At 43.3% G+C, this 23,906-nt stretch overlaps 1 protein-coding gene across 2 annotated transcripts; it reads left to right on the top strand.

Annotated features, from left to right (window-relative positions):
• Positions 1-2,981: 2,981 nt before the first annotated feature.
• On the top strand, positions 2,982-22,357 carry LOC143783424 (microtubule-associated serine/threonine-protein kinase 4-like). Of its 2 annotated transcripts, none has more exons than XM_077271837.1 (16): positions 2,982-3,245; positions 4,977-5,078; positions 6,921-7,014; positions 12,039-12,106; positions 12,471-12,556; positions 16,256-16,464; positions 17,237-17,375; positions 17,476-17,608; positions 17,756-17,921; positions 18,079-18,180; positions 18,411-18,533; positions 18,682-18,791; positions 18,883-18,974; positions 20,065-20,153; positions 21,228-21,308; positions 21,414-22,357. In XM_077271837.1, exons 1-16 carry the CDS (start codon positions 3,018-3,020, stop codon positions 21,485-21,487), a joined length of 1,896 nt encoding a protein of 631 aa, XP_077127952.1. In that variant the 5' UTR covers positions 2,982-3,017; the 3' UTR covers positions 21,488-22,357. The 2 variants fall into 2 exon arrangements, with proteins under 2 accessions (XP_077127952.1, XP_077127953.1); XM_077271838.1 differs by lacking the exon at positions 2,982-3,245 and adding an exon at positions 4,466-4,730.
• The last annotated feature ends 1,549 nt before the right edge of the window (positions 22,358-23,906 follow it).

Raw genomic sequence — 23,906 nt, 5'->3', positions numbered from 1 at the left:
GGTCCAGTACAGCCAGGGGGACTATCAATATCAGTATATAAAGGGGGAACCAGCTGAGCATCATCATGTCATGTTTTTACAGCATAGAGATAGAGGGCAGAGTGCAAGGCTTATTGCACAAACAGAGAAGGACCAAAATTTGATTGTGTTGTACTACTGCACTAGTGTTGAAGAGCATTCAGTTGCAAATGTCACTTTGTTGATGCATATGGCAGAAGATTATCTTATGTTATATGTATCAACAGCAGCATTTAAAGTTTCACACCACTGATCTCTCAGCGGCAGGCATTAAACACAGCTTTGCAGTGCCATTGTGGAGTAGAAAAGGAGAATTTACTGTATTTTTCGGACTATAAGACTCACTTTTTATAGTCCGGATATATTGGCTCTGGCTGTGGTAGAGAGCTGGGGGAGCGGTATCGGAGTAGCAGCGGGTGACAGAGGCAGGAGCCGGCGGCTCCCCTAACTCCTGTGCCCACTGCTAAAGAGAAATTAATATGCACTGCATTCCACGCCCATGGGCGTGGAGGGCAATGAATATTAATTTCTTCCTGGTATGATTGAATGAATGAATATTCATTTCTCTTAAGTATCAGCACATTTGACCATCGCAGCAACAGGAAGCCGCTGGCTGACACTGCGTGCTACTGAAGAGTAAAGGATACTCATCGCTCTCTGCTATGAATGGTCCCGGTGAGTATTCCCGCAGCTGTGCTCTGCTTGTGAGCAGTGCATGATGTCCCTGCCATGCACTGCTTACAAGCATTAAGCAGCTGCTGGTACCGGAGCAGGATGCTGCGACTGCGAGGGAGCTGAGGAAGGTATGTGTAATGGTTTGTTTTTTTAATCTTTTCTAATGAGGCCATGTATACCAGGAGTGGGATAGGGGCAATCAATCATACCAGGAACTGGATGGGGCCAATCAATCATACCAGGAACTGGATGGGGCCCATCAATCATAGAGTAAAAGCTCAAAGACGCACAAAGAGGACTTAAAAATCCTCCAGAAAATTGATAAAAAATCACAGAGAAAAAAGCAGAGATGGTTACCTGCTGAAGCCTCCAAAAAAATGCACCAGCAGGGCGCATCGGACCCGATCAATGATGGCAACAACACAGGTGCAAAAAATACCGATGAAACAACCACTTTCAATCCAGTATTGGTTGTTTGGCATTAGTGCACAAAAAGATAAGCGATAATAGTCTGTATGTGGCATTGTTCGCACAGGCAATGCAGAGCATCTGGTCTACAGCCTATTACTAACGCACATACAGGCAGGCTGCCCAGTGCTACAAAATGCATGCTGTGTGAATAGAGGCCTACAGTTTACAGAGCCATCTTGGTCCGACTGCGCCCTGCAAGATAAAGTGCAAAAAAACAAACAAACCACATATCAATGTATGTAAGGTATTAGTTTATATTGGGGCCTCAATACGTAAGCCGGCAACCCACGTCAAGGGTCCTTACATTTTTGCCGGTCCTAACTCTAAACATTGAGTAAAAGCTCACAGACGCACAAAGAGGACTTAAAAATCCTCCAGAAAATTGTCGATCACACTTGTTTAGCGGCCTGAACTCAGCGCATGTAAATACAACAGAAATGCTTCTGTGTGATGTGCAATATGTTAGCATTTGAGGCCCCACTTTAAACTTTTGCCTAGGGCCCCAATTTGCCTAAAACTGGCCCTGTGTAGAGGAATGGGGGGAATCTATGGAGGGTAAAAGCTGTAAGTCGAAGAAGTTTCTGTGTTACATTTTGCAGGGATGAGTTATGGATTCAAGAAGTGATCATGATGTTTTGGGCCGAATGGAAAATGAAAAGAAAAATGAATGACTGCGATTATTGAGAACGTCTCTGGTGAGACCCTGCACAGTACACACATATATGGTCTGCAGTGCACTTGTGTAAAACTGATAGTACCATTATATGGACACTGTATTGTGGTGATATCAGTACTAGTACATTGGTTTTAGCTAATGATCCGTATGGCGGTATTATCACTGCTGTATATGCTGGTAATATTTTGATCTGCACTGGTGCTATTTGTTTGGTAGGCTAAGTTCCCGTGATGAGTAGTTGGTGAGTTTTTGATGTTGCAGATTTTCTGCTGCATTTTTCAACCTATTAGGTCAGTTAGGTTACTTGTGTTTTTTTTTACATTTTTGTATATTTTTTACTCTGGGTTTTTTGGTTTATTTGCTGTTTTGTGTTAAATAAATCTGCTTTATTTTTTATACTTCCTGGTACTCGACTTTAACAAAGCTTTATTGGTAGAGTCATGTGTGGATAAAATCTGCATATAAATCTCAGCATAATCGCAAGAAAAATTGATCCTGTATATTGTGGATTTCAAACATCCACACACCGCAGGTCATTTTATACAGAGTACAAAAAAATCACAGTGGGCATGAGATTTCTCTAAACCCCATCCACTTTGTTGGGACTGTAAGAAGAAGCGTTTTTATGCAGTGAAAATACTCAATGTGAAAACCTAACCATATATTGCAATATTATTATTATGAAATCTTATGTTAGAAATATAGTTAATAGTAAATTATTGATTTTCTTCAGGTAGAATAAAATTAGTATCACAGACCTCAATCTAGGGAAGGGGGGGGGGGGGGTGACAGCATGGGCTTGGAACGCCAGGACTGCATTTTAGTCCCAGTCCATCCCAAGTCACAATATCCAGAAAAAGTAAATGTTTACACAAGTGAAGAACATTTAGCGTCCAAACTCTGTTTAACATATTTTATGGGGGAAAAGACAGATGTAAATCCGGCCTCACTGATCAAACCCATGGTTCTTCCCTCCATGCCTGAGTTTGAAACTGATGCTCAGCCTATGGTGTTGCCACTTTAATTATTGCTAGGCAACTTCCTTATATGGTGATTCCGTTATGACATCATAATGCACCTACACTACTTCACCAAGCGCTTACTGCCCAGGTGTCATTGTTGTCAGTGATTGGCTGCAAAGCTGGTGATATACTGACTGCACTTGGATTTGTTAGAAATGTTTAGAATTTCTTCAGATAAACGTGAGGTGTTGGCACTGTTCAAGGAGATTCTTACCACCTATGCCCTTGACATTGTGCTACCAATACCCGATGGCGTCCTCAGCTTCACTTACCGGCTGGTTATGAAGCTCGTGAGCGACTGCCGGACCAAATACCAACGAGGTCGTATAAGCTCAGAATATCTTGAGCATTTACAGATGAACATCAGGACATTAGTACAACAGGTAAGTAACAGACAATCTGGGCAAAGCATATAGAATAATAATGAATAATATTCATAAAATACAAGCTGGGGAAGAGGGTGGTGATAGCGTGGGCCTGCGTGCTCCAAAATACCAGGGCTGAATTTTACTCCCAGTCCACCCTGGTCACAATATGTAAAAAAAAGTAAATGCTTACACATGTAAAGAATATTTAGCATCCAAAACCTGTTTAAAATAATTTTGGGGGTAAAGACGGGTATAAAAGCCTGATCAGAAGAGCAAAGCCATGGTTTTCCCTCTTTCCCTGATTCTTTTTCTGATGCTCAACCCATAATGTTGCCACATTAATTGTTACTAGAATGTTGCTAGGCAACTTCCTTTTATGGTGACATGCCCCTTTAACCCCTTCACCATCTTGCAATTTTCCATTTTTGTACTTTCATTTTTTGCTCTCCTTTTTAGAGCCATAACATTTTTTTACCATCAATATAGCCTATGAGGGCTTGTTTTTTGCATGCCGAGTTGTAGTTTTCAATGACACCATAGATTGCATATATTGTACTTGAAAATGGGAAAAATTTCAAGTGTGGTGAAATTGCAAAAAAGTGCAATTCCACCATTTTTTTTAAATTTAATATGTTCACTAAATGCTAAAACTGATCTGATAATATGATTCTACAGGTCAGTGCGATAATGCAGATACCAAACATGAATAGGTCTTTTTTTACTTAAGTGGTGGAAAAAAAAATCTGAATGCCGGCCATGAGTCAGCATTCATAAAAGATGATCAATATACAGGCACACTGGTCTTCTGAAGATCCTCGGCTGTCATGACAACCCATCGCAACCCCAGAATCATGTGACAAGGCAACGATGGGCGAGACTTGTGACACGGTTTTAGTCAGCAAGTCTTAAACACCATTGTCAGTGATCGACAGCAGCATTAAGTGGTTGACAGCTATGCATCTATTTGCGGGACATGACAGCTGATCACATCAACTGTGGGGGTAGAGATGAAGGCTCTGGTGCTGCCTAAAAAAGACATGGACACGATCTTGGACATACCTATAGTTTCAAAGTTGTAAATAAGTTAAGATTCCATTCCCGAATTCCATGGTGACATCACTGATGAAATGTTAACATTCCACCACAAGATTCCATGATGACATCATAATGCACCGCCACTACTTACCCAAGTGCTTACTGCCCAGGTGTCATTGTTGTCAGTGATTGGCTGCAAAGCTGGTGATATACTGACTGCGCTTGGATCTGTTAGAAATGTCTGGAATTTCTTCAGATAAACTTGGGGTGTTGGCACTATTCCAGGGGATTCTTACCACCTATGCCCTTGACATTGTGCTACCACTACCCGATGGCGTCCTCAGCTTCACTTTCCGGCTGGTTATGAAGCTAGGGAGCAACCACCTGACCAAATACCAACGAGGTCGTATAAGCTCAGAATATCTTGAGCTTTTACAAATGAACATCAGGACATTAGTACAACAGGTAAGTAACAGACAAACTGTGAAAAGCATATAAAATAATAATGAATAATATTCATAAAATACAAGTTTATTTACATGAAATGTGTATTTTGGCCAAGAGCAATATAATTTATCGCTTGTACGAAGTATCCATATATGTATTAATTGCAGCTGTAGATTGCAGGAGTAAAATGGTGACATAAATAGCGTCCTATATTCTCTACTTTCTCGCATGAATTTCCTTTTTTGTTTATTTCCATTTTTATAGGCTGAAGAAAGATCCCAAAGTGGAGATCTGGCCGTTTTTAAACAATTGGCCCAAAAGTTCCTGTATGTACTAGAGTATATGGCCCCCTCACTGAAGCATCTGGTAAGAATCCGTCATTATTATTATTATTAGATGGAAGCCCGATTCTAACGCATCGGGTATTCTAGAATATGTATGCAGTTTATTTATGAAGATTTTAGAATACATTGAATACACAGGATTTGGCCGGTCGGGCGCGACCAGTTAGTGAAGCGTGGTTCAAATTCCATGCCAATTCGCGTCCGGACTGCGCCTGTCGCTGATTGTTCATGGCCGGCCACATAGTATATAGCACAGCAACGTAGTATATAACAGCCCACGTAGTAAATAGCACAGCCACACAGTACATAGCACAGCCATGCAGTATATTGCACAGCCACGTAGTATATAGCAAAGCCCACAGAGTATATAGCACAGCCACGTAGTATATTGCACAGCCACGTAGTACATTGCACAGCCACGTAATATATAGCAAAGCCCACAGAGTATATAGCACAGCCACGTAGTATATTGCACAGCCACGTAGTATGTTGCACAGCCCACATAGTATATTGCACAGCCCATATAGTATATTGCACAGTCATGTAGTGAATAGCACAGCCATGTAGTATATTGCACAGCCACCTAGTGTATTTCACAGCCCACGTAGTATATTGCACAGCCCACGTAGTATATTGCACACCCCATGTAGTATATTGCACAGCCACGTAGTTTGTTGCACAGCGACGTAGTATATTGCACAGCTCACATAGTATATAGTAAATAGCACAGCCGCGTAGTATATAACAGCCCACGTAGTAAATAGCACACCCACATAGTACATAGCACAGCCATGTAATATATTGCACAGCCACATAGTATATAGCACAGCCACGTAGTATATAGCACCGCCCACGGAGTATATAGCACAGCGACGTAGTATATAGCACAGCCCACGGAGCGTATAACAGCCCACATAGCATATAACACAGCCATGTAGTTTATAAAAGCCCACATAGCATATAACACAGCTCACGTAGTATATACAGTAACAGCCCACGCACACAGTATATAACACAGCCCACATAGTGTATAACACAGCCCACATAGTGTATAACACAGCCCACATAGTGTGTAACACAGCCCACATAGTGTATAACACAGCCCACATAGTGTATAGCACAGCCACGTAGTATATTGCACAGCCACATACTTTATTGCACAGCCACGTAGTATGTAGCACAGCCCACATAGTATATTGCACAGCCCACATAGTATATTGCACAGCCCACATAGTATATTGCACAGCCACGTAGTGTATAGCACAGCCACGTAGTATATCGGATCCAGGCGAGGCATTTACCAATACTCCTTGCAACGCTCTGGTCCCAAGAGTGCATTGCGGTCTCGCGAGATGACGTAGCGGTCTGTATATATGCATGGAGCGGTCACCGGAGCATCGCGAGGAGCGGGAAAGGCCTGTTCTGTTCTGGCGGCCTCGACCAATCAGAGACGCGGGACTTCCATTATGACATCATCGTCGCCATGCTGTGCCCGTCGCTGATTGGTCGAGGCCTGGTGGCCTCGACCAATCAGAGACGTGGGATTTCCAGGACAGACAGACAGACAGACAGAAAGACAGACAGACAGACAGACAGACAGACGGAAAAACCCTTAGACAATTATATATATAGATATATATATATATATATAAATATATATACAGTATTATATATATATATATATATATATATATATATATATATATATATTATACATTAATTTGAATTTACTGGACGGAGCGGCCTTGTATACTCCATGCAATACCGCACTTATGTAAATCCAGGTTTAGTCCTTTCTGTCTTTTGTGTATTGTAATTAAGTATTTGTGAAAGTTATATTAATTGTACGTATTATATTCATCAGGAAACACCGGATGGTGACTCCAAAGAGGGCCAACAACGAAATATCGCTGACCCCAATACCAGTGAGCCAGGGCTAAAAAGTGATCTGATTGAAGGTAAGCTGATCATCTTGTATTCCTACAAACATTAATATTATGGAGACACCAGAGAATATATAAATTGACTCTTCATCCTCTGTATGAAGCTGGTGACGCCTCCTCGACCTCCTATAGACTAAAATCAGGGCCGTATTTAGAGTTTATGCTGCCCTAGGCACTGTTCGTGCTGCCTTCCCCATTGGTGAGTATGACTAAGGCAGACACTGTCGGCAGTGACTTAGGTTACTTTCACATCAGCGATTTTTACCATTCGTGGCAGATCCGGCAGTTTTTCTGCATCTGCTGCGTAACGGATCAGTTACGGCAACACTGAGTTCGGCCTCATTCATTCCCTATGGGACTTGCAGACATGTGCAGCTTTGTAGTGCATTATACCTGTGCAGAAAGCTTCTTACACCATGCTCTTAGCATGGTGTAAATAATTTTTGGTAGCTTTGTGACCTGGGGGTCACCACGGCAACGATCGGACCCCAGCAATGATGTCACATGGGTGCTGATCTGAAGGCAGAGGGAACTCCCATCCCGCTGCCTACCTCCTGAATGTTGTGTTCGGTTGTGATGACTTCATTTATGGGGTTAAAGGTACCTTCACACTGAACAACTTAACAACGATAACGATAGCGATCCGTGACGTTGCAGCGTCCTGGATAGCGATCTCGTTGTGTTTGACACGCAGCAGCGATCAGGATCCTGCTGTGACATCGTTGGTTGGAGCTAGAAGGCCAGCACCTTATTTCGTCGCTGGATCACCCGCTGACATCGCTGAATCGGTGTGTGTGACGCTGATTCAGCGATGTCTTCACTGGTAACCAGGGTAAACATCGGGTTACTAAGCGCAGGGCCGCGCTTAGTAACCCGATATTTACCCTGGTTACCATTGTAAATGTAAAAAAACCCAAACACTACATACTTACATTCCAGTGTCTGTCGGGTCCCCCGGCGTCTGCTTCCCTGCACTGTGTTAGCGCCGGCCGTAAATCAGAGCACAGCGGTGACGTCACCGCTCTGCTTTAGGGCCGGCGCTTACACAGTGCAGGGAAGCAGACGCCGGGGAACGCAACAGACACCGGAATGTAAGTATGTAGTGTTTGGGTTTTTTTACATTTACACTAGTAACCAGGGTAAACAACGGGTTACTAAGCACGGCCCTGCGCTTAGTAACCCGATGTTTACACTGGTTACCCGGGGACTTCGGCATCGTTGGTCGCTGGAGAGCTGTCTGTGTGACAGCTCTCCAGCGACCACACAACGACGAAACAGCGACGCTGCAGCGATCGGCATCGTTGTCTATATCGCTGCAGCGTTGCTTAATGTGACGGTACCTTAACAGCTAGGGGCACCACTCCTGGCTATCAGTGCAGGAGCAGATTAGTGCAGATTGACTGACTGATCACAGGCCCTGAGTGAGGGGACAGACAGCGTGTCTCTGCACCTCAGCTGTCTGCACTGAACTCTGCACTGTGTGTTTACACGCTGTGACAGTTCAAAGTTGAGACGGGCACATCATGGTGTGGGAACTGAAACCCGCTCATGACATGCTATGTCCATCATTGGACATAAAGGGGTTAATTAGAAAACTATGGTGAGTCTACAGTGCCCGATTACAGACATTTTTAAAATGGCAGCCCCTGTCTGGCAGAGGTAGTGCCATAGATATGTCAGATAAACCTCCAACGTAAATCAGGCCCCTCCATTCTTGTTCATGGAGGGGGATCCTAATTAGAGGCATATGACCAAGATTTGCCTTCAGGATACAACCCCTTCAGTACTTGTTTTAATTCCCAGAATATAGATTTTAAGAAATAAAGCTTAAAGGGAACCTGTCATGTGAAAAAAATGCTATTAACCTGCATATAGGGGGTTATTCTACAGGTTGAATGGTGTCCTGAAGACATGCTGCCACCACACTGAAAGGCCTGGCTGCTTTAAGCTTTCAGTCACGGCTCAGAACATAGCGAGCTGCGGCTATAACCATGTCCTGCCCTGACAGCTGGCTTTGCACTGATGCACTGCTGAGCTGGCTGTCAGTCACTGCGGGGCGTGGTGTCAGCTGCCGCTCACTACGTACTGAGCGGTGATGATGTGTTGGCAGCTGGGTCCAAATGAACACATCACAAGTTTCATTCTGTATGTAGGGGGCGTTTGCAGATATTAGAAATTAGCTCCTGTTGAAGTGAATAGGAGCTAATGTTAAGTAACCTATAAAGTGAATGAGATGCGGTGTTCCTGCTTCACTCACTGTTTACATCCCGCTGTTAGAGCAGATATTGGCTTATCAGTTGGGGTTCTGCACTGTACTGATTAAATACTGAGGACATATCCTTAGGATAGGTCATCAATATGTTAAAGTGACCCTGTGAGTAAATTCATTCTGCCCATCCATAGGCATGAATGAGAGCCTGCCTGTGATTTGTAGACAGGTATGTCTCTCTTAAGCAGTGCAGCAAGAAAACAGTTTGAATGCCAGCGGGGACTATAGGGAGAGGTGTCCTGTTTGGTGTGCCACACGCACACGCACACACATGTACGCACACACGTACACACACATTCTCCAGTTGGCTTTTCTACGCCCCAGCTATCTGACAGATGTCGTGAGACCTGTCAATCACATGGAGTGCTGCAGGAAAAAGTCTGTCAGGGGGCCTCACCGAACTAGTCAGGTGTTTCCCTATTGTCCCAGGCCAACTCCTAAAATTGTTCTCTCTGGAATCTTACAGAGAAAAATATAACAAGGTACAATTGTGCAACCAGAATGATTCATGCAGCTAATGATTTGGAGAACCTGAATCATGTGACAGGTTCCCTTTAAAGGGATCCTGTCACCAGATTTTCCCCATATAGAGTACAGGAAGCATCTTTAAGCGTTATTTACAACATTCTAATATGTTATACATATGTCCCCAATCTGTTCTGCAGGACACACACACAAAAAAAGTAGTTATTATACCTACAGTAAACACTGTCCAGTCCGATTGGTGTCTCTGGTCTATATACAGCACCCCTCTCTTTCATGATTGCCATCTTCCTTCCCTGCTTTATGTGGATGACGCGTCCTACGTCATCCACAGTGTGTCCCACATTCCGCACTGTAGTGCACATGCGCCACAAAAGGCCAAAGAGCGCTGATGACCCATAGGTAAAGGAAGTGCATGAGTGCTACAGCGATCGTAAGAAAGGAGGCGTCAGATCAGGCCCAGAGACGCCCATCAGACCGCACTGACTATAATAAAAGGTCTTTTTGTGCCTTGCAGAACGGATTGGGAACCAGCATTCCAGTGTGCAGTATATATGGGCACACAGGACCTGGCGACAGGTTCCATTTAAAGTACTGCTTTACTCATGCCCCACTCAGACATCCAGGCCATTTCCAGCCAATATCCCACAATGGTAAACTATTCCCCATATATCACCCCATTCACATCCAAGCCTGATATGGCAGCAGATTCCCACAGTGACCTACATACTGATCATGGCATCTGTGAGCCCACCCCAGGGGCAGATGATGCCTACTGCAGCCCACCGTCAGGGCACCGCTGCCCATGTGGCCCTGTCATCCACAGTAGCCTGCAGCCATTTTTTTTCTCTACCCCCCCTGCACACAGGGGAAGCAAGAGCGACAGGTGGAACACCCAGGCGGCCATATATGCTCTGCACCAGCCCAGCCTCCTGCACCTGCGTGCTAGGCCCCGTCACCGCCGAGAATCCTGATAGCTGTGTCCTGCCCGCCATTCACTTACATGCAAACTACACAAAACACCTAAGGTAACGCAGAGGTTAATCAGACCCCGCGCGTGCGTTTACCGGCCCTCTTCTACCGCAGCGGATCTGATCCATCTGTGGCGGCCGAGCTCTCCTGACAGACAATATGGCGCTTACTCCGAGGGCAGGAGAGCGGAAGTGATCAGCAGTGAGAGGTGGAGAAAAGGTTGTCACATCGCCCCCTGTTGGCCGCACCATAGGAAGCTCCTCAGTGGGGTGTGGAGTCCTGCAGTTACGTCAGTTCTGTCCCTGGCTGTGCACACACTACACACTGCACCTGAGGTGTAGCTAGGTTTTTGGTTCAGGGGGCGCGAAACGTCTGAGTGGGCCCCTAACCAGGTAAACCTGATTACAACTCGGTGACGCACGCTAATAGTGGATGTAGGAGGAGACTGTGCTGTTACTGAAATAATCTCTATATAAAGACCAACATGGATATTACCACCATACGGTCAGTGGTAAAAACCAGTCCTATAAAACATATACAGTGCCTTGCGAAAGTATTCGGCCTGGAACTTTTCAACCTTTTCCCACATATCATGCTTCAAACATAAAGATACCAAATGTAAATTTTTGGTGAAGAATCAACAACAAGTGGAACACAATTGTGAAGTTGAATGAAATTTATTGGTGATTTTAAATTTTTTTGGAAATTCAAAAACTGAAAAGTGGGGCATGCAATATTATTCGGCCCCTTTAACTTAGTACTTTGTTGCGCCACCTTTTGCTGCGATTACAGCTGCAAGTCGCTCGGGGTATGTCTCTATCAGTTTTGTACATCAAGAGACTGAAATTCTTGCCCATTCTTCCTTGGCAAACAGCTCGAGCTCAGTGAGGTTTGATGGAGATTGTTTGTGAACAGCAGTTTTCAGCTCTTTCCACAGATTCTCGATTGGATTGAGGTGTGAACTCTGACTTGGCCATTCTAACACCTGGATACGTCTATTTGTGAACCATTCTAGATTTTAGATTTTGCTTTATGTTTGGGATCATTGTCTTGTTGGAAGACAAATCTCTGTCCAAGTCTCAGGTCTTTTGCAGACTCCAACAGGTTTTCTTCAAGAATGGTCCTGTATTTGGCTCCATCCATCTTCCCATACTGTATATAATTATGTACCATAATTATATACAGTATGTGCAGAATATCCATATAACTAGTATTATACCATTTACTTGTCTTTCCTTCCTTATATCGATGTGTTATATATTAAGTACTGATATCATCTAATACATGATGTCTCATTATTTTATCATTATATTAGAGACAACTGAGCCGGCAAATGCTGACGGTGGAATATCTGAGACACCAGACATCCCCGAATCTGCCAGTGTAAGTATCAGAGAAAACATCTGCATGTCATCAGACCACGGGGTTTGAATTACATATCACATGTCACACCCCATAGGACAGCGATTAACTCTATTCTTAATGTAGATTGGACCTATTATTATTATTATTATTATTCCTGTCTCCTCTGTGTGATGTCCCATACCATCACCTCCAGTACAATGATATATGTGTATGGAGGCTATCCCCATAATATAATAGTGTCTGGGGAGCGTCCTGCTTGTATCATGTCCTCTACATCTGCTGCAGTGTAATCAGCAGGGACATAATGGAGAGAAGTTCCTGCATCTGCAGCTTTTATTTTCCTGCAACTTTTATGTCTCATTGTCATTTCTTCTTCTTCTAGGCCATTATCAGATCATTGAACGCTATGAGAAAACCAAGTAAGAGCGACTATACCCATATCGAAGAGATCAGCAGTGGATCTTTTGGGTGAGCTTTATGTATACATTTTACCAAACTCCTTATGATGATGCCTCTGTCTATATGTCCTGCCTTAGGGAAATTCCTGTACAGGTAGTCCTCGACTTACGACGTTGATCCGTTCTTACGCGTCGTCGTAAACCGAATTTCGACGTAAGTCGAACCATACGTTCATACAGTACTGTACCATAATAACAGTACAGTACTGCAAACACTTAGCCTATCCAAACACCTATCCTAACACAGTACCCTACATAATTATCAATAAAGATAGGTACAGTAAAATATTGTGCAGTACAGTACGTTTAATAATGAAGTACTGTACTACTGTACTGTAAGTGCTATAACAGGTAATAAACAGTGTACAGTACTGTACAGTACTGTAATAAACAAAGATAACAATTCCAAAGACAGAACAGGCTTATTGGGAGGAATCAGCAGAAGGTGCTGGAGATACTGGGGCAGGGGAGTCAAGAGGGGCAGGTGAGTCAAGAGGGGCAGGAGAGGTAAAGGGTACAGGTACAGGATCTGTTGCAGGATCTGTTGCAGGCCTCTCTACCTTCTTGAAGTACTGCTGCAGGTTAGTTTGGAAGGAGACCATCTTCTTCTCCTCCAAGATCTCCTTGTAACACCTAAGGGAATCCATGACTCCTCTGGCAACCCTAGTGTACCTTTCCGTGTTGGGATCCTCAGCCTCAAACCTTGACAATCCTTCCTGTATCAGGGCAAAACCTCCTGCCAAGCCCTGCCTTGTAAATCTCTTACGTTCTGGGGTTGGTATGTCTTCCTCTTCCTCTATCATCTGCTTCTCCAGTTGAATAAGGTCCTCAGCAGATAACTCCTCTCCATGAGATGCCAGTAGCTCTGTGACATCATCCTCCTCCACCTCCAGATTCATTGTCTTAAGGTACCTTCACACGAAGCGACGCTGCAGCGATAGCGACAACGATGCCGATCGCTGCAGCGTCGCTGTTTGATCGCTGGAGAGCTGTCACACAGACCGCTCTCCAGCGACCAACGATGCCGAGGCCCCCGGGTAACCAGGGTAAACATCGGGTTGCTAAGCGCAGGGCCGCGCTTAGTAACCCGATGTTTACCCTGGTTACCAGCGTAAAAGTAAAAAAACCAAACAGTACATGCTCACCTGCGCGTCCCCCAGCGTCCGCTTCCTGACACTGACTGAGCTCCGGCCCTAACAGCACAGCGGTGACGTCACCGCTGCTTTCACTTTCACTTTAGGGCCGGCGCTCAGTAAGTGTCAGGAAGCAGAGGCTGGGGGACGCGCAGGTGAGTATGTACTGTTTGTTTTTTTTACTTTTACGCTGGTAACCAGGGTAAACATCGGGTTACTAAGCGCGGCCCTGCGCTTGGTAACCCGATGTTTACCCTGGTTACCAGTGTAAAACATCACTGGTATCGTTGCTTTTGCTTTCAAACACAACGATACACAGCGATCGGACGACCAAATAAAGTTCTGGACTTTATTCAGCGACCAGCGACATCACAGCAGGATCCTGATCGCTGCTGCGTGTCAAACGAAACGATATCGCTAGCGAGGACGCTGCAACGTCACGGATCGCTAGCGATGTCGTTTCGTGTGAAGGTACCTTTACTCATATCAACAACGTTCTTTATGACACTAGTCACTGACTCTTGGACCTCTGTGACATCATTCACAAACTGGGGACACAGTTTTTTCCACACACCATTCATACTGGTCTGCTTAACCTCATCCCAGGAATCAGCAATGTTATTCACAGCATCAAGGATGTTGTATGTTTTCCAAAAGGCCTTTAGAGTCAAGTCCTTGTTCTTTTCAGTTGCTGCTAAAGCATTACCAATGACCCTTCGGAGGTAGTAGGCCTTGAATGTAGCAATGACTCCTTGGTCCATAGGCTGTATTAGGGCAGTGGTATTAGGTGGAAGGTAAACCACCTTGACATTATGGTTAAAGTCATCCAGACGAGCAGGGTGTCCAGGGGCATTGTCCAGAATTAGCAACACCTTAAAGGGGATATCCTTGGAGGTACAATACCGCTCCACGCCTGGCACAAAATGGTTGGTGAACCAGTCATCAAACACTGCAAGTGTCACCCATGCCTTCCTATTAGACTTCCAGATGACTGGTAGTTGACTCTTTGAAATGCCCTTGAGTGCCCTTGGATTCTCAGCCTGATAAACCAGCATGGGCTTCAGTTTGTAGTCGCCAGCAGCATTGCCCCCAAGAAGCAAAGTCAGTCTCTCCTTGCCGACTTTATGACCTGGTGCTGACTTCTCCTCCTTGGCGATGTACGTACGGTTAGGCAAACGTTTCCAAAACAAGCCTGTCTCATCCACGTTGAACACTTGTTGAGCACAGTAACCACCCTCCTCAATTATCTCAGCCAATGCTTTAGGAAACTCAGTTGCTGCTTTCTCATCAGCACTAGCAGCTTCACCTTGCACTTTAATGTTATGGAAATTGGCACGATCCTTAAACCTCATAAACCAACCCCTACTCACCACAAATTCTTCACTTTCACTTCCTTCCCCCTTATCTGTTTTCAACGCCTCAAACAGTCGCCTAGCCTTCTCCTGAATAACCATAAGGCTCACAGGGATACGGCGTTGATTTTGGTCTTCCAACCAAAGCACCAGTAATCTTTCCATCTCAATAATAAGCCCACTCCGCTGCTTTGTTATCATTGTCGCTTTCATAGGAGCAGATCCTTTCACATGTTCAAGGATACGATCTTCATCCTTGATAATCGTAGCGACAGTCGAACGACTAAGTCCTAATGACCTGCCAATTTCTGTTGGTGTTTCCCCCTTGTCAGATCGCCTTAGGATATCCACTTTCACCTCCATGGTGATGGCCTTCCTCTTCTTTGATGCACTGCTGGTGTCAGATGAGTCTACCTTGCGTTTGGGAGCCATAATGAAGCGTGTTATGGTGTGCAGGAGGCTCAGTTTCCTCTGTAACTGGGTACAGTGTACAGTACTGGACACTGTAGTTCCACCCCTGCACGTAGTTCGACTTACGACGCAAAACGTTGTAAGTCGGAATGAGGCGTCGTATAAAGCGTCGTAAACACGAAACGACGTAACCCGAGACCGTCGTAAACCGAGGACTAACTGTATATGAGTCCACGTCTAAATGTTACTGTTGTCCAGATCTGTAACATTTTTAGTTTTTAATCCGATAGAGCTTTGTAAGGACTTGTTTTTTGTGAGTCGAGCTGTTGTTATTGATACCACTTTGCACTAGAACCAATCTACATCTAGTCACTAGTCCACATCTATTTCTCACGATTTAGCTCAGTTATGATGTGATATGGATGAAAACCTCCCAGAAGTGATCATTCATGCTGAGTTATTTTGTGTATTTCCAGACATTGATTTTTTAGCGACGGCCATGCATCTTGTATCAACACCTGCATGATTTGCGTCTACTAGACAGCCTGTATACATGTGAGGATTTCCTAACAAACAGGCATTCCCCACACATATTCAGGCTGTCCAGCAGTCGCAAATCATGCAGCTGCGGTGCACAAACTAAATCTCCGAGCATACCCAAACTACTCGGAGAACACCCGAGCATGCTCGGAAATCTCGAGTAACGAGCATACTCACTCATCACTGTTAACTATTAGTACAGAAGATCTTTTGACATATAGACAGACAGTTAGTAAGAATTCGGTATAAATTATGGATTTTTCTCCTCTACAGGGCAGTCCACTTAGTGCGTCATAAAGACACAAACAAGGTGTTCGCCATGAAGAAACAAACCAGGAGTAAACTGCATGATACATTCTTTCTTAAAAGGGCCTATCTGGAAAGGGATATCACAATATTCTCTGATTGTCCCTTTGTTGTCTCCACGTTTTGTTCCTTCCCAACAAAACAACACCTGTGTATGGTCATGGACTTTGAAGCAGGTAAGACCTATCTATTGTATCTATATCCAGCCCATATCTGCTTAAATATATAAAGCTACCAGTGTATTTATATTTCATTAATCTATATGCTCAAAAGAACAGTTTAGGAGGATTACATCTTTCTGACAGATAATAGTTTTCACTGCTTCTTATCACATTTTTTTCTGATGTCGGGGCAACAAAAACACTGCAATTCCATCTGAGTTTATTTGTTTTTTTATTATTTATTTTGACTGGAGAAACAGTGATTTTTATATTTAATTTTTTTTCCCAAAATATTTTTTTTTTTTTTAGTCTCCATAAGGGACCTGAACTTGTGATTATATAATTGTATTTACTATGTACTGCAATATGGGTATTGCAGAATATGGTGAACAGATTGGTCCCCTATGAAGCCAAGCTACACACTGACCTTCAGGGAAATACCGTAATGGCAAGGATAGTAGTCTTCCACAGATACTCAGCAGCCATAGCAAACCACTCACATGGAATGGGGGCGATGAGTGCATAGAGCAACTCGCCTCCATGTCACCTGCTGTAAATGTCACTGTCAGAGATTGACAGTGCAATGTAAGAGGTTACCAGCAGGGGGCAGATCTGAGCTCTCTTTTTGTATAGGACTACTACTCGGCAGTATACGCTCTACATCACACAGTGTATCTCTATGATTGACTCCCTGCCCCAATGTCTCAGCTTATTACTAATTCACACTCATAATGTGTAATTTACATTGTAACAAACCCTCACCTGTCATATTTGCTTTCTGCTCTAGGAGGAGACTGTAACACTCTCCTACAGTTTTATGGTCCTTTACCCCTCGACTTGGCCCACATGTACATTGCAGAAACGGTTCTTGCTGTGGAATATCTGCACAGCTATGGTGTGGTTCACCGAGACCTGAAGCCTAAAAAGTAAGTGAATACAGCAGCATAATAAAGGGAGAGACAGTTATAGTTTGGTATACAGTCTATGGGTTATTACTTAGGGTTGACAATATATTTTCTTTCACAGCCTCATGATATCATCAACTGGACATATCAAAGTCACCGATTTTGGACTTTCAAAACTCGGACTCATGAGACCAACATCAGATAATTACAAGGTTCGAACTAAAGACATCACCAGAGAGTTCCGTGATAATGAGGTTAGCTTTACATAAAAATCGTATTCTTTACAGATCTGATCTATTTCTGCTTCTCTGATAGTTTCTCACATAGAAAACTTTTCCACTGATATTATTTGTCACAGTTATTTTCATTTATCATCTTCTCATTATTCTGTTGGTTTCCAGGTGGCTGGCACCTTTCGTTATCTAGCCCCTGAAGTCATCTTAAAGGTGGGCTATGGAAGGCCTATTGACTGGTGGTCAATAGGGATCATCTTATATGAATTTCTTACCGGCCATGTGCCATTTAACGGAAGACGCAAAAAAGATATTTTCAACAGTATCATCAGGGGTAAGCAAAATAATCTGAATGCTGTGTGATGCCATAGGAATTTGGTTCAGTTGTTAGGTTCATTCTTTGGTTTAGTTACTTGTTGTTTTTGATAAAAAAAATTTAAATGATAGTAAATGTAGAGACTTTTCTGTAATATTTACTTTTTATATAACAGATGACATCACTTTGAAAATTCAAAATTCTACTGATAATCCTGATGCTCAAGACTTCATGACTCAGCTGCTTAGAAAAAATCCAAAACATAGACTCGGGACAGGTAATGTATACAGTAGTATTAATAATAACTTATAACTCCTCTGTGACCTGGCAAATAGATAATTTCCATGAGGATCAGCACTGAGGTCTCAGCTTTACCTTCTTTTCTATTCCCCATTCTTCATACCATGACTTACAGTATGTTTTGGCTCTGCTATGTCTTCAGTTTAGATTAACATAAAAAGTACCTAACATTGTCTGGATCACTTTTTTCTTGTCTTCCGATTCCAGAAGGAGCAAATGAGGTCAAGAGTCATCCATTCCTGAGAAAGTTAGATTTTGAGAACCTTCAATATATGAAGCCATGGTATAGGCCAGATCTTAGTTCAGAGGAGGACACCCGCTACTTTCACAGTAAGTAGAATGAGACGTCATCTGGTTAAAGCTGCTGTTTGTCTTGTCTTTCATTTTATGTGACAGTATGTTCCCATCATTATTAGTAATAATATGGTGATTGTCTATAATTATATTAATAATCTCTGATAATACTTGTACTTTGTAGATGGCATTTGGAGACCCAGACATATGGATTCAGATGAGGGTTACACAAGTAACATCAGTGATTGGCCAGAAAACCTTAACTATGTATCATCTTCTCTAAGACTTTCTAAGGTAAGTATGTGATGAGTAAATCCACAAAATTATACTGAAAAATATTATTAAAATACTATATATATATTTAATTTTACTCTGTGTATTTTAGCTATATGCAATCAATACCAGGATGATGATAAATGAAGATCATGAGCCATCTCCAGGTTGTTCTCTAGAGACCAGCACAAAACACTCAGACTTGTGAGTAGATTATTATTATGCGGAATAGTACTGACATATCTTCAGAATACCAATTACAAGACGCATATGACACAATGCTAAATCCAGAACCCACCACCCAACAATTAGTGTTGAGCATTCCGATACCGCAAGTATCGGGTATCGGCCGATATTTGCTGTATCGGAATTCCGATACCGAGATCCGATACTTTTGTGGTATCGGGAATCGGTATCGGGATCGATATTAATGTGTAAAATAAAGAATAAAAATAAAAAATATTGATATACTCACCCTCTGACGCGCCCTGGTTGTAACCGCCAGCCTCCGTTCATAAGAATGAGCGCTTGAAAGTCCTTAGATGATGTCGCGGCCTGTGATTGGTCGCGGAGCGGTCATGTGACCGCAAAGCGACCAATCACAAGCCGTGACGTCATCTAAGGTCTTTCAAGCGCTTGAAAGACCTTAGATGACGTCACGGCTTGTGATTGGTCGCGTTGCGGTCACGTGACCGCTCCGCGACCAATCACAGGCCGCGACGTCATCTAAGGACTTTCAAGCGCTCATTCTTTTGAACGGAGGCTGGCGGTTACAACCAGGGCGCGTCAGAGGGTGAGTATATCAATATTTTTTATTTTTATTCTTTATTTTACACATTAATATGGATCCCAGGGCCTGAAGGGGAGTTTCCTCTCCTTCAGACCCTGGGAACCATCAGGATACCTTCCGATACTTGGTGTCCCATTGACTTGTATTGGTATCGGGTATCAGTATCGGCGATATCCGATACTTTTCGGGTATCGGCCGATACTATCCGATACCGATACTTTCAAGTATTGGATGGTATCGCTCAACACTACCCATGATTGATCATCACTGTAGGGTCTGGCTTGTGATAACGCTGGTGATAACAGTTGATAATTGCAAACCAGCCTTTCATTTCCATTTCATTAAAGCCCTTTATAACTAGTTATTCTTCATTCTTGCTGACAGAATGCAGTCCTGGGCAAGGTGTCCCCTCCATTTTGTCCAAATGTCCTAATTGCCCATACAGAAAGGATTATTTTTAATTGCTTTTACTTGTAATTTACTTATTTTTCTTCTACCAAACAGGCAGAAAGAATCTTCTCCTACTAGATATGATGGTGATAATCAGTGTTTCACTACTGAAAACAACAAGTCACCCTCTCCCATATTGTCAGGTATGTGCAGGTCTACAGGAAATCTTGTTGTCGCCACTGATCAAAAGGTGTAATGTGAATGTTACCTGAGGGCTCAGAAAATCACTGCTTTTTTGTGCCTTTAAAATAATCAACAATCCAACACTTTAATGTATAAAATTCTCACTCTTTTGTGCTGTGCATTAAAAGTTATAAGGGGCCATACAGTCTGGTGCCTGATACTGATCATGAACACTGTGGCTATGGCTCAATAAGGCCCCAAACTAACCCTATATTTACCCTTAATGTGACACAGATGTTTTAAGTAATGGGCTATATGATAACACTGCTGCAACTAATGTCATATTGAAGGGAACCTGTCACCAGATTTTTCCCATACAACCAAAGACCACCACCTTTCAGCTCTGTGTTACAACATTCTGGAATTTCTGAATATAAGTCTACAAGCCTCCCTTCAGAAAACAAAATAGACATTTTATTATACTCACCGATGGCACAGTCCGGACTGATCGGCGTTACTATTCTTGATCCGGGACCTCCTCTCTTCTTGTGATGCCATTCTCCTTCTCTGCTTCATGTGGATGATGCGTCCTATGTCATCCACACAGTGTTCCCATCACGTTCCAGCGCAGGCGCACTTCCCTCTGCCCTGCTGAACGCAGATCAAAATACTGTAGTGCTCATGAGCAGGCATTCTTTGGCTCTTCCCCGTGTATTGACATATAATTATTGATGTGCGAGTGTTATCATGTGTTCTCCGAGTAGTTTGGGCTTGCTCGGAAATTAAGTTTTAGTCCCTGCAGCTGCATTATTTGAGACTGCTAGACAGCCTGAATACATGTGGGGATTTCAGAAAAAACGGGCAATCCCCACATGTATTCAGGCTGTCTAGCAGCTGCAAATCATGCAGCTTCAGGAACCTAAATTTAATTTCCAAGCACCCCCAAAATACTCAGAGAACACCCCAGCATGCTCGGAAAACTTGAGTAAGAAGCACACTTGCTCATCACTTATATGTCAATGGTGGGATTTTCACATCGATGACTAACAATGATTATTGACTTGTTTTTCTTACTTTTTTATATGAATTTCCAGTTGAGATGAAAAATACATCTGCATTAAAACTGGGAGAAGAGCAAGACCCTGAAATAGTAGCAGAGACAGAACCTAGGAGAGGTAAGTGTGACAATAAGGTCTATGTTGTGAGATGTTGGCGAATAATTGTGAATAATTCACAAGTCCCATTACTTACATTAGTTTTATAAAAATCTCTTCTCATAGGTTCCATCTTCCGCCGGATTATATCATCCTGCCGGCGTGGATTATCCAGGGCTGCTCGCAGCTTAAGAAGATAGTGCATTTTTTCAATCTGTCGTTAGGGCACTGTATACATCTAGTGTTCTGAAGAAAGTACAGCAAGTCCATCATCAAAGCTGTACTTGGGCAGCACGGTGGCTCAGTGGTTAGCACTGTTGCTTTGCAGCACTGGGATCTTGGGCTTAAATGTCACTAAGGAAAACATCTGCAAGGAGTTTGTATGTTCTCCCCGTGTTTGCGTGGGTTTCCTCCGGGTACTCCGGTTTCCTCCCACACTCCAAAGACATACTGATAGGGAATTTTCTGTGGAATATGATGGCGCGCAAATACACGTAATAAATAATACCTGTGCGGAAAGATTTCTAACATCTACCTGTGGCCTTCTGACCAGCAAAAATCATCTGCAGAAGATGAAGGTTCTTCCAAGCACATCACATCATTCTTCCATGCAGTCCTATTTTAAAAAGAAGAATAGAAATTATGAATAAATTAATGTTCCTTTGTATTTAATAGAATATTTCTGAAATATATGGCATACCAATACCGTACGTCGCACATGTTTGAAGCACCCTCATGAAGTTTTGTTTTTTCACTAAATGTGTATGTACTGTAGTGTGGCGGGGTGATATACTTCCCTACTGCCGTCTTCTCTGGGATCAAGCTCTGTCCAGCTCCTCTTTTGCGTGATGTCATAGCTACATAGTTACACACACAGGTTGAAAAATAACTAGGTCCATCAAGTTTAACTTTTCTCCACCAATTGTCCATTTTGTTACTAAATTAAATTTAACCCACAATGTTATGTGTATTGAGGAAATCATCCAGCCCTTTTCAAAAGCTGTTGTAGTGTCTGCCATTACTTGTTCTTGTGGTTGGGCATTCCACAGTCTGACTGCTCTAACTGTAAATAGCAGTTTCCTAGTTGGCTGTCGGAATCACCTATCATCGCTCTTCAGACACTTCGGCTCACTCTACGCTCTCGGTGTGAGCCAGAAGTCTCTTCTATAATGCAAGTCTATGGGGCCTTGATCTGACGCTCCATAGGCTTACATTGTTAACCCCTTACTGACCTCGGACGGGATAGTATGTCCGAGGTCAGCTCCCCTGCTTTGATGCAGGGCTCCGCGGTGAGCCCGCATCAAAGCCGGGACATGTCAGCTGTTTTGAACAGCTGTTTTGAACAGCTGACATGTGCCCGCAATAGCGGCGGGTGAAATTGCGATTCACCCGCCGCTATTAACTAGTTAAATGCCGCTGTCAAACGCAGACAGCGGCATTTAACTACCGCATCCGGCCGGGCGGCCGGATGTGAGCGCATCGCCGACCCCATCACATGATCGGAGGTCGGCGATGCTTCTTCATTGTAACCATAGAGGTCCTTGAGACCTCTATGGTTACTGATCCCCGGCAGCTGTGAGCGCCACCCTGTGGTCGGCGCTCACAGCACACCTGATTTTCTGCTACATAGCAGCGAACAGCAGATCGCTGCTATGTAGCAGAGGCGATCGTGCTGTGCCTGCTTCTAGCCTCCCATGGAGGCTATTGAAGCATGGCAAAAGTTTTAAAAAAAAGTAAAAAAAAAGTGAAAAAAATAAAAAAAATATAAAAGTTTAAATCACCCCCCTTTCGCCCCAATCAAAATGAATCAATTAAAAAAATCAAATCTACACATATTTGGTATCTCCGCGTTCAGAATCGCCCGATCTATCAATAAAAAAAGCATTAACCTGATCGCTAAACGGCGTAACGAGAAAAAAATTTGAAACGCCAGAATTACGGTTTTTTTGGTCGCTGCGACATTGCATTAAAATGCAATAATGGGTGATCAAAAGAACGTATCTGCACCAAAATGCTATCATTAAAAACGCCAGCTCGGCACGCAAAAAATAAGCCCTCACCTGACCCCAGATCACGAAAAATGGAGACGCTACGAGTATCGGAAAATGGCACTTTTTTTTTTTGCAAAGTTTGGAATTTTTTTTCCCACTTAGATAAAAAATAACCTATACATGTTAGGTGTCTATGAACTCGTACTGACCTGGAGAATCATAATGGCAGGTCAGTTTTAGCATTTAGTGAACCTAGCAAAAAAGCCAACCAAAAAACAAGTGCGGGACTGCACTTTGTTTTGCAATTTCACTGCACTTGGAATTTTTTTCCTGTTTTCTAGTACACGACATGGTAAAACCAATGATGTCATTCAAAAGTACAACTCGTCCCGCAAAAAATAAGCCCTCACATGGCCAAATTGATGGAAAAATAAAAAAGTTATGGCTCTGGGAAGGAGGGGAGTGAAAAACGAACACGGGAAAACGGAAAATCCCAAGGTCATGAAGGGGTTAAAGCCACATCCAGGTTACATGGAGCGCAGTGTGACCCGGTCTGGAGAGCGGTGACATCACTCAGAAAAGGAGTGAACGGCGCATGATACCAGAGAACTCGGTGGTAGGTGAATAT

Source organism: Ranitomeya variabilis, chromosome 6 (assembly GCF_051348905.1).
Source record: "Ranitomeya variabilis isolate aRanVar5 chromosome 6, aRanVar5.hap1, whole genome shotgun sequence".
Classification (NCBI taxonomy): domain Eukaryota; kingdom Metazoa; phylum Chordata; class Amphibia; order Anura; family Dendrobatidae; genus Ranitomeya; species Ranitomeya variabilis.
This window is presented reverse-complemented; position numbering and strand designations above follow the sequence as displayed.

What these genes read in the sequence shown, in the direction of transcription:
- LOC143783424 (XM_077271837.1), top strand. Translation starts at nt 3,018, where the DNA reads ATGTTTAGAATTTCTTCAGATAAACGTGAGGTGTTGGCACTGTTCAAG. An exon ending in GGTCATGGACTTTGAAGCAG is followed by an intron (nt 16,465 to 17,236) that starts GTAAGACCTATC and finishes TTTCTGCTCTAG; the next exon opens with GAGGAGACTGTAACACTCTC. An exon ending in ACCCTCTCCCATATTGTCAG is followed by an intron (nt 20,154 to 21,227) that starts GTATGTGCAGGT and finishes ATGAATTTCCAG; the next exon opens with TTGAGATGAAAAATACATCT.